The sequence below is a fragment of the Arachis ipaensis genome, chromosome B10, assembly GCF_059453495.1.
Source record: "Arachis ipaensis isolate K30076 ecotype BB chromosome B10, ASM5945349v1, whole genome shotgun sequence".
Taxonomy (NCBI): domain Eukaryota; kingdom Viridiplantae; phylum Streptophyta; class Magnoliopsida; order Fabales; family Fabaceae; genus Arachis; species Arachis ipaensis.
The window spans coordinates 94,800,288-94,811,915 of record NC_142435.1 but is presented as its reverse complement, the minus strand read 5'-3'; the positions used below and the strand labels follow the sequence as shown (position 1 = coordinate 94,811,915).

Sequence of the window (11,628 nt, the reverse complement as noted above, 5' to 3'; positions counted from 1 at the left end):
ATCGTTGGAGATGACGTAATGAGATAAATTCTTGTTTATTATTGCAGTATGATTGATTAGTCTTGTTTGACTTTCTCCCATTGTGTTGGAGTTGACTAAATAAGATGAATTAATCATTGCATGACTAGGATAGAAAGCCTATGATCTCAATCCTTGCCATGAATGTCTCTCTTCTTTAATTGCTTCCTTTAATTGCTTTCTTTACTTTTCTTGTCATTTAAATTTTCTTGCCCTCTCACCAATCAAAACACCCCTTACCCCCTTTCATAGCCAATAATCATTCACTTCATTGCAATTCCTCGTGAGACCTGGAGTCTAAATACTTTGGTTAATTCTTATTTGGGGTTTGTACATGTGACAACTCAAATTTAATTTGATGTGAGAGTTGTTCGTTGGTTTGGAGCTATGCTTACAACGAAATTCTTCTTTTTATAAGAGAAATTCCTTACTGACAACAATTTTTGCTGTCACTCAATTTTAGCTCAAAACAAAATGATGCAGCAGCAAATTCAACAATAATTTGAGCAAATGGAAAAAAGGACTGATAGCCTCCAAGTTGCAGCAGTCAACATAAACCAACCATGCAAATGAAGAAACTCAAGAGGATTAATAGCAAGAACAAGTCCAGTATATGCACAACCAAAATTCTGGGCCAAATGAAGTTTATGGTGACACTTACAACCCTTCCTGGAAGAACCACCCCAACCTCAGATGGGGAGACAATCACAATCAAACTCAACAGCCATGGCAAAGGAACAAAAACCAAAACAGTTGGAAAAATACAAACCACAACAACCAGCAAAACAATAAGCAAAACACATACAGAAAACCATAAAACACTTATCCCAACTCTAACCATCATCCATCCAATAACCAAGCCACCAATCAAAACACTTATCCTCAACCCTTAACACCCTACAACCAACCAATCTCACAAGACTCTCAGAGGATCACAAACTTGGAGATCTTAATGGAGAAAATGATGAAGTACCAAGAGATGACAACAAAGAACCACGAGGCTTCCATGAAGAATATGGAAAGGCAGATTGGACAGCTTTCCAAGCAAATTGCCATTGAGAGACCTTTGAGCTCACTCCTAAGTGACACCATTCCTAATCCAAAAGAGAAATGCAAAGCTATACAACTAAGGAGTGGAAAGATCTTGGTGAAGAATGAGGAAGCGACCACAAAGCCAAAAGAAAATGACAAGAAATAGGGTGAGAAAGAGGAAGCCAATGATGAAGATGTAACAGCAAGCAAGCGAACTTCAAAGCAGGCTCAAGAAAAGGAAGAACAGCCAAAAATTTCAAAAACAGGGAATGAAGCAATTGAAGAGCCAACTAAGGACCACAAGCAGGAAGTAAACTTCACACCTCCATTGCCATATCCCCAAAGGTTCAACAAGGAGACTAAGGACCAACACTTTCCTAAATTTCTTGAAATCTTCAAGAAATTGGAGATCAACATACCCTTGGCTGAGGCACTTGAGCAAATGCCCCTATATGCCAAGTTTTTGAAGGAACTGATTAACAAGAAGAGAAGCTGGCAAGAAAATGAAACTATACTGCTCACTGAAGAATGCAGAGCATTAATCCAGAAGGGACCCCCTCCTAAACTTGAAGATCCTGGAAGTTTTTTTTTACCTTGTGCCATTGGCATTATGACCATCAACAAGGCAATGTGTGACTTAGGGGCTAGTATTAATCTGATGCCTTCCTCTCTAGTGAAAAAGCTATGCATGGAAGAAGTGAAACCAGTACAGATGTCTTTAAAATTGGTAGACAAGTCAGTGATATGTCCCAGGGGTGTGATTGAGAACCTTCTAGTAAAGGTAGACAAATTCATATTCCCTGCTGATTTTGTGGTCTTAGATTCAGACGAGGATGATGGTGATTCTATTATACTAGGAAGACCATTCTTGGCCACTGCTAGGGCCATTATAGACGTAGAAAAAGGAGAGTTGACCCTCAGAATGCATGATGAAGCGTCACCCTGAATGTATTTCCGGAAACACAGCTCATTGATGAAACGAAGGAGTGCATGGAAACTGACAAAGAAGACTCACAGTGGAAGGAAGGAATTAACAAGACAATCAGCAGTTACCTTCCAAAGTAAAAAGTAGATAATGCAGCATGGCAAGAAGAGAAAGAAACTGTGCAGAGCAATGAAGAAATTCAAGAAGGCATTGATGTGTCAGTCATCAAGAAGAAGAACCCCAAAGTGAAGCCCACTTGCAAGAAGAAAGGATCAACAAAAAGAGGGAAGAAAAACAAGAAAAAAACTAAAAAGGGGTGGAAGAACAAAAAGATTCCAACAGAGGGGTTCTCTAAGGGAGATGAAGTACAATTGATCTACCAACAACTAGGGGCAAACCAACAAGCTGATGACTACTATACTGTCAGCAAAATACTCTCACTAGAGCATGCCGAAATTGAACATCAAGGAACAAAGAAGAAGCTCACAGTCAGGGGGGATAAGCTAAGACACTACAGTCATCAACCACCATAAAAGAGGGATCCAATGTCAAGCTAATGACAATAAAAGAGCGCTCCATGGGAGGCAACCCATGATTTAAGATTCTTGCTCATTTTCAAATTCAATAAAATATGATCACCTTAGCATGATTTTGAATTTTATTAGATATACTTGATAGATGCATACACTGTTTTGAAATACATGTCAGACTTCTAAGTTTGGTGTGCTTGACAGCACACAAAAGTTAACTTTTCAAGCATTCTTAGATCATATGCTTAGTCATTTCGATGAAGTATATGACCAAACATTAAGTTTGGTGTCTGTATATGTACCAATTTTCAGAAAGATCAACTTTTGTTCATAAAATCAAGGTCATGCATAGATGAATCATACATTATTTCATTTTAGGAATTTATGTTAGAAAATGAATTAGAACTTATGAGGAAGGTATCAATTGTGATAAAGTGCTTACTTGTGACATTAACCCCTTAGCAAAAGACAAGTTTGGTGTTCACCAAACCTTGGTTCACTAAGTAAGGGACACAATTGATCTTTCATGACTTAGAAACATAATAAATAATATATGCATTCACCACTACACTACCATGTTCTGTCCTAAACCTCACCATTTTGTTGATTTGATTGAATAGGAAAGGGAAGATCGAGAAGAGGACAAGAAAAAGAAGGACCACGGCTATGACAAGCCAAGTGAGAAGTGATCACATGTGCCTAGTGAAGCGCGCCCCTTTGGAAAGCAAAATTTGCATGCATGCACCATTGGACACCGAAAAAGCATGCAACCAATGAGAAGATAATCCTCGTCAAGCTTCAACAACACATGCAGGCCATTCATTTCATGAGTCTTCTACATTGTTCAACTAAATCTTCACCCTTCATTATCATAACCAAACTCCCTCCTCTCTTGTGGTCTTGTTGAAAAATATGGAAGCCTTGTCCATAAATATCTTTTAACACAACATGGAGCACACATTAATACAAGCTACATTCACTTGAAAACTTTAGCTTCACTCTTCTTCAACTCCATAACACAGCCGACAAAATCCCCTTTCTCTAAACAGCACATAATTTCTCCTTCCCTTTCACAACAAGACCGAACATCACTCCAAACACAACCCTACCTATCTTTTATTCATACCCAAATTCAATGGCTCCTTCAAGTTCAAGAAGAAGACCAGGAAAGGAACCAATGGTAACCGAACCCCCATCCTATAACACAAAGAGGTTCAAATCCCAGTTTCATGAAGCAAGATACCAGAGGCTTATGAAAACAAAGCTTATCATTCCTGAAATGGGGTTTGAGCTGAGGGAGGGAGAATATCCCATCATGAGACAAATCACCAAGGAAAGAAGATGGGATCTTCTATACCATCCTCTCACTGAGATTAGTGCTGTTATGATAAGGGAATTTTACGCCAATACGGTTAAAGAGAGCGAAGATAGCCCCCCTTACAAAAGTTATGTCAGAGGTGTTGAGATGGATTTTAGTCCACCATCAATTACAAGAGCTCTAAAGTTGAGAACCATAACTTATGAGGAGCTTAGCTATGAAGACAGATTGCGTGGTGATAATGACCCTGATGAAATATTGGAAGGATTATGTATTGAAGGAAGAGACTGGGAAAGAGACTCAAAGGGAACCCCAAGTTGTCTGAAGAGATTTGATCTCACACCTGAGGCAAAGGGGTGGTATGAGGTAGTAAGGGGATCAACACTCCCTACTGCGAATGCCTCATCGTTTATAATCAAGAGAGCTCTCTTGACATACTGCATCCTACATGGAGGGGAAATCAACCTCGCCTAACTCATAGCAGACAGTATCCAGGAGATGGCTGAAGACACATACAAATCGGGTAGGCTTGGGCACCCAAGCACGATTCTGAGATTGTGTAACAAAGCTGGAGTGCTCTACGAAGATGAAGATACAGAGAAGGTGAGAGGAACCAGAGGAATTACAAAGAGAGAAATGGAGGGTCTTAATGAAGAGGAAGAGGAAGATCAAGAGGAAGAAAGGACTCACAGAAGAAGAAGGTCACAAAGGAGGGACGAACAAGCTCCTGGTGTTATAGACATGAGTTGATGAGCGGATAATTTATACGCTTTTTGGCATTGTTTTTAGTAGGATCTAGTTACTTTTAGGGATGTTTTTAATAGTTTTTATGTTAAATTCTTATTTCTGGACTTTACTATGAGTTTGTGTGTTTTTCTGTGATTTCAGGTATTTTCTGGCTGAAATTGAGGGACTTGAGTAAAAATCAGATTCAGAGGTTGAAGAAGTACTGCCGATACTGTTGGATTCTGACATCCCTGCACTCCAAGTGGATTTTCTGGAGCTACAGAACTCCAAATGGCGCACTCTCAACGGCCTTGGAAAGTAGACATCCAGGGCTTTCCGGGCATATATAATAGTCCATACTTTGCTCGAGTTTAGACGATGCAAAAGGGCGTTGAACGCCAGTTCTACGCTGCAGTCTGGAGTTAAACGCCAGAAACACGTCACGAACCAGAGTTGAACGCCAAAAACACGTTACAACTTGGCGTTCAACTCCAAAAGAAGCCTCTGCACGTGTAAACTTCAATCTCAGCCCAAGCACACACCAAGTGGGCCCCGGAAGTGGATTTATGCATCAATTACTTACTTCTGTAAACCCTAGTAACTAGTTTAGTATAAATAGGACTTTTTACTATTGTATTAGACATCTTTGGATTATCTTTTGATCTATTGATCACTTTTGGAGGCTGGCCATTCAGCCATGCCTGAACCTTCATTACTTATGTATTTACAACGGTAGAGTTTCTGCACTCCATAGATTAAGGTGTGGAGCTTTGCTGTTCCTCATGAATTAATACAAAGTACTACTGTTTTTCTATTCAATTCAACTTATTCCACTTCTAAGATATCTATTCGCACTTCAACATGAATGTGATGATTGTGACAGTCATCATCATTCCCTATGAACACGTGCCTGACAACCACTTCCGTTCTACCTTAGATTGAATCAGTATCTCTTGGAGACCTTAATCAGAATCTTCGTGGTATAAGTTAGAATCCATGGATGGCCATTCCTGAGATCCAGAAAGTCTAAACCTTATCTGTGGTATTCCGAGTAGGATCTGGGAAGGGATGGCTGTGACGAGCTTCAAACTCACGAGTGCTGGGCGTAGTGACAGACGCAAAAGGATCAATGGATCCTATTCTAGTATGATCGAGAACCGACAGATGATTAGCCATGCAGTGACAGCGCATTGGACCATTTTCACTGAGAGGACAGGATGTAGCCATTGACAACGGTGATGCCTAACATACAGGTTGCCATAGAAAGGAGTAGGACTAATTGGATGAAGACAGCAGGAAACCAGAGGTTCAGAGGAACGAAAGCATCTCTATACGCTTATCTGATATTCTCACCATTGAATTACATAAGTATCTCTATCCTATTTTATGTTTTATTTACTATTATTATTTGAAAACTCCATAACCATTTAATATCCGCCTGACTGAGATTTACAAGATGACCATAGCTTGCTTCATACCAACAATCTCCGTGGGATCGAACCTTACTCACGTAAGGTTTTATTACTTGGACGACCCAGTGCACTTGCTGGTTAGTTGTATCGAATTTGTGACAAATTAAGAATTACGATTAGAGCACCAAGTTTTTGGAGCCATTACCAGGGATCACAATTTCGTGCACCAAGTTTTTAGCACCGTTGCCGGGGATTATTCGAGTTTGGACAACTGACGGTCCATCTTGTTGCTCAGATTAGGTAATTTTCTTTTTGTTTTATTTTCAAAAATTTTTCAAAAATCTTTCAAAAATTTCTCATCTGTTTTCGAAAATTATTCAAAATTTTTAAGAATGAATTCTAGAGTTTCATGGTAACATGTTGAAGCCTGGCTGGCTGTAAAGCCATATCCAAATTCTTTTGGATTGAGGCTTCCACTTGTCAACATAAAAGGCATGTATATGAAGTTGGATGAAGTATCAGCTGTTATATGCCTGATTTATATCCTAAAGCTGGCTGGCTATTAAGCCATGCCCAACCCTTGGAATGGAGCTTTAGGCCAACATTGAAAGATTCCTGGGATTCTTATTAAAAATTTTGAATTTCTTATTTTCTTTTTCCTATATGTTTTTCGAAAAAAAAAAGTTTAAAAGAAAATACAAAAAAATCATAAAATCAAAAAATCAAAAAAATATTGTGTTTCTTGTTTGAGTCTTGAGTCAATTTTTAAGTTTGGTGTCAATTGCATTTTTTTATCTTTCTAAAAATTTTTGAAAACTCATGCATTCATAGTGTTCTTCATGATCTTCAAGTTGTTCTTGGTAAGTCTTCTTGTTTGATCTTCATATTTTCTTGTTTTGTGTCTTTTCTTGTTTTTCATATGCATTCTTGAATTCTTAGTGTCTAAAAATTAAAAATCTTTAAGTTTGGTGTCTTTGACGTCGGGATTTTTGCCAGAAAAGAATGTCATAAAAATAGTCGCGTTGTAGATATAGTCTCTAAACCGACAGAAATCCCTTCGTACAAACGTTTTGGTTGTCACAAGTAACAAACCCCTTTGAAATTGATAACCGAGTATTTAAACCTCGGGTCGTCTTCTCAAGGAATTGCAGGGAGGTATGTTCTTATTATTGGTTATGAGTTGTAAATTGGGGTTTATTAGGAGGTAAGGAGGGAATATGTTGAATGACAAGTAAAATAAAATAATAACAATAAAATCTCTTGGCAAGGTATGAGAACTGGAAGGCCTATCCTTGTCAATTGCGATGAGAATTGGGTTTTAATCCCACTTTGTTAACCTCTAACTATGAAGGTAAATCAAGTGGATCAATTAGCTTAATCCTCAGGTCCAAGTCAATTCCTACGGAAAGACTAGAGTTATTGGAGCAACTCCCAATTTCAACCACTGCTTTATTTAACAGCTCAAGCGTTATCAATAAATCAACCAAAGCCAGAAGGAAAAAATCTAAATTATTTAAATAAAGGAAAGCAATCATAGATCTTAAATACCTCAAATAATATTAATTAAGAAAATCATAACATGAATGTAGCATAAGCCAAATAGGCAACATAACTAATATAAGCATTAAAGTATCTGAACGTAAGAGATAAATATAAAGTAAAAGAACGTTGAACCTGGAATTGAAAGTCACTCCTAAAACTAAGAGAAATCCTAAATCCTAATCCTAAGAGAGAGGAGAGAACCTCTCTCACTAAAAACTACATCTACTCCTAAAAATATGAATATGAGAGCCTCCTCATGAATGGATGCATTTCCCTACTTTATAGCCTCTAATCTGTGTTTTCTGGGCCGAGAACAGGGTCAGAAACAGCCCAAAATTCGCTGGTCTCGAATTAAATCACACTGGATTTCCGTCATTGTGATGCGGCCGCATGGATCACGCGGTCGCGTCACCTAGCATCAAGGGAACTATAGCATATTATATATTAAATCGAAGCCCCGGATGTTAGCTTTCCAATGCAACTAGAACCGCGTCGTTTGGACCTCTGTAGCTAAAGTTATAGCCGTTTGAGTGCAGAGAGGTCAGGCTAGACAGCTTAGCAATTTCTCCAACTTCTTGCATTCCTTCCACTTTTGCATGCTTTCTTCCCATCCTCCAAGCCATCCTTGCCTTATAATATCTGAAAACACTTAACACACATATCAAGACATCTAATGGTAATAAGAGAGGATTAATAATAAGCAAATATAAGATCAAAGAAGCTTGTTTTCAATCATAGCACATAATCAGGAAGGAAATCTAAAATCATGCAAATAGTATGAATAAGTGGGTAAAGAGTTGATAAAATCCACTCAATTGAGCACAAGATAAACCATGAAATAGTGGTTTATCAACCTCTCCACACTTAAACATTAGCATGTCCTCATGCTAAGCTCAAGAGAAGCTATAAAGATGAAGAGGAATGGTAGAAAGTATGAAATGCAATCCTATGAATGTAACTACATGCAAAATGTTTCTACCTACTTGGTTAAAAGTAAACAAATCTTTTAAGAACAAATATGAACTGGATTTAACTAATTCAAATCATAAAAATGAAGTACAAATAGACTTGCAAGAAGAAAATAGCTTATGAAAGCAGGGAACAAGGAATTGAGCATCGAACCCTCACTGGAAGTGTATACACTCTAATCACTCATGTGTTTAAGGTTCGATTCTCTCAATTCTCTATTAACCTTGCTTTCTAAGGCTTGCTCTTCATCTAACAATCAACATAAATTTAATGCACAAATACACAAATCAAGAGGTCTTTTAAGGGTTGTAATGGGGTTAGGGTCAAGGTAGGATTGTATTTGGTCAAGTGGACTAAAATTTGAATCCTTAATTAACTTAAATTTTCCACCTAACTTTAGACAATCCATGTAATCACAATACAAATTCTAACTATCCATCAACCATGTTTTCCACATTATTCATGCATTCTAATTCTAAGTATCGTACATATGCATTGCTTTTACTTACTTTGGGGCATTTTGTCCCCTTTTTGCTTAATTGCTCTTTTTTTTCTTTTCTTTTTCTCTTTTTCTTCTTCTTCTTTTTCTTCTCGCTCTTTTTTTTATATATATATATTTATATTTTTTCTTTTTCTTTTATTTTTCTCAATGCATATGATTAATTTATTGAATGCATGAACATGTCCCAAACATTTATTTCACATTTTTAGAAAATTCTAACATACTCAATTCTCAAACCAAATATTTTCAAACCCAATTTCCCACACTTAAATCATAAGCACTCTCACTAGTCTAAGCTAACTAAGGATTCAAATTAAGGACATTATTGTTTTTCGCTTAGAGTTAATGATGTGCTAAAGTAAAGAACAAAGGGGTAAAATAGGCTCAAATTGGTTTGCAAAGGATAATGAAAGGTAAGGCCATATGGGTATGTAAGCTCAGTGAAACAAAGGCCTCAATCATGTAAGTGTATGCATACATCAAATAATGGAAATATAGAATTAAGCAAGACAAAGATTACAATTTTAGAGAGAAAAATACACACTAAAACAAAATTTTTGGTTGATAAAATGCAACCAATTCAAATAGGCTAAAAAATCTCACAGGTTTTGTATGTTCGAGCTCTAAACCATGTTCCAGTATAATATTTCTTCAAACAAGTGTAATATTAAATTTTATTCAAATTAGTGAAATTCTCTAAAAAGGTTTCTTGAAAAAGAAAATATTACTTTAACCAAGTGGTAAAATATGCAAAAAATCAAACAAATATGCAATCAAACATGCAAGTGCAATAATGAATAAACAAATAAAATAAAAAAATTTGGTGTTGAGTCAAGAAATAACTAACCCATGGGGATCGGTATCGACCTCCCCATACTTAAAGATTGCACCGTCCTCGGTGCATGCTGAGATTTGCAGGTGGATGGGTTGTTTCAACTGTTGCTTTTCTCTAAGGATTGTGCAGATGGACTTGTCTGTCTCCCCATGTAAAATGTCTTCCGCTTCCCTTCCGGGTGGCCATCCTGAAAGAAAAAGGGAAGAAGAGTAACCCAGAAATAGAGATAAGAAAATAAAAGAAGTATGGGTTAATGCCAAATGATAAGGGTCTCATTTACATGGAAGCTTCAACATGTAAGTGAGAAAACAATAGAAGCCATGGCATACCAATGGTGCAAAATTTGCAACAAAGGGGAAGAGTGTGGGTAATATCAATATAAGTACATGTCAATGCAAGAGGAGTACAAGTATCATAAAAATTAGCATTGATTTAAATAATGTTACCCAATTTGAATAAAACAAGTCATAAGCACCAAGATAATACCAGATATAACAGTTGAATAAGAATATTTGAACACCAATAATTTTAGAAAAATAAAAATATGCACGAAATTAAAATGCAATGAATGAAAGTATGCAAATAAAATAAAATAAAAGATAAGAAGAATGAGAAGGGAAAGAAATAAAGTAAGAAAGAAAGAAGAAAGAAGAAAAGATAGAAGAAATTAGGATTGGGAAAGAAAAATAAGATAATTGGCACGAATCTGGATAGGTTATGCGACACTGGCGACGCGGACGCGTGAGTGACGCGGTCGCGTGGTTCGCGATAAGGTTGGGTGACGCGGACGCGTGGGGCACGCGATCGCGTGACTCGATTTGTGCTAGTGGCGCGAGTGCAGCCTCGTGGTCGCACAACTCTCTGTTCAAAACTTAGTATTGCCAAAATCCTGGGTGACGCGGTCGCGTGGTCGACGCGATCGCGCGGGTGGCCTTATTTCCAATATGACGCGGACGCGTGGGTGACGCTTTCGCGTGGCAGGGCTTGTGCTACTAGCACGGGTCCAGCCCAACTCCAGCTCAACTTTCGGCCATGCACCCGGTTGACGTCGATTTTCAGGTCACGCGGCCACGTGGGTGACGCGGTCGCGTGGGAGGCCATTATTCCCAGGTGACGCGGTCGCGTCAGCGACGCAGTCGCGTCAGCGACGCAGTCGCGTGGGGTGATTTGTGCCATTGGCACGCCTCCAGCGCTGCTCCTGCGAAACTCTCTGTTCGTTTTTATTTTTCTCCCCTCTCCTTGCGACGCGGACGCATCGCTAATGCGGTCGCGTCGCGTGCTCGCTTTTTTTTCTGAAAAGAAAATGCAGAATGCAGTGTTAATATGAATGTGATGCAAAACTCCAGGTTCAATATAATAAAATAAAATAAAACTCGAAAACAAATAAAACTAAATAAAAATGAAAAAGGAACGATCATACCATGGTGGGTTGTCTCCCACCTAGCACTTTTAGTTATGGTCCTTAAGTTAGACATTTGGGGAGTCCCTTATTATGGAGGCTTGTGCTTGAACTCATCCAGGAATCTCCACCAATGTTTGTGATTCCAATGGCCTCCGGGATCCCAAACTAGGCGCAGAAAGCCTTCAAGCAAGTTAAAGCAAGTGACAAGGCCCCAAGAGTGTTGATTTCTGGGATGAATTCCGGGGTCCCAGACCTTGCCTTTGCACCCATCTTCTTGTTGATCATCATTTTTCCACTTGGGTGGTGAACAGTCGGAATTCTCACTAAGACATCCAAACAGCTTCCAAGACCCATTCAGTTGAGTTTTATACCAACCTTTGCATTTAAACTTAAAGCTTCCAACCATAATGAATCTTG

At 38.3% G+C, this 11,628-nt stretch overlaps 1 protein-coding gene across 1 annotated transcript; it reads left to right on the top strand.

Annotated features, from left to right (window-relative positions):
• The first annotated feature begins 1,660 nt into the window (after window positions 1-1,660).
• On the top strand, window positions 1,661-1,996 carry LOC107620657 (uncharacterized). The gene has a single exon (XM_016322789.1). It carries the CDS (start codon window positions 1,661-1,663, stop codon window positions 1,994-1,996), a length of 336 nt encoding a protein of 111 aa, XP_016178275.1.
• The last annotated feature ends 9,632 nt before the right edge of the window (window positions 1,997-11,628 follow it).

Coding starts and splice junctions, on each gene's coding strand:
- LOC107620657 (XM_016322789.1), top strand. CDS start 1,661: ATGACCATCAACAAGGCAATGTGTGACTTAGGGGCTAGTATTAATCTG.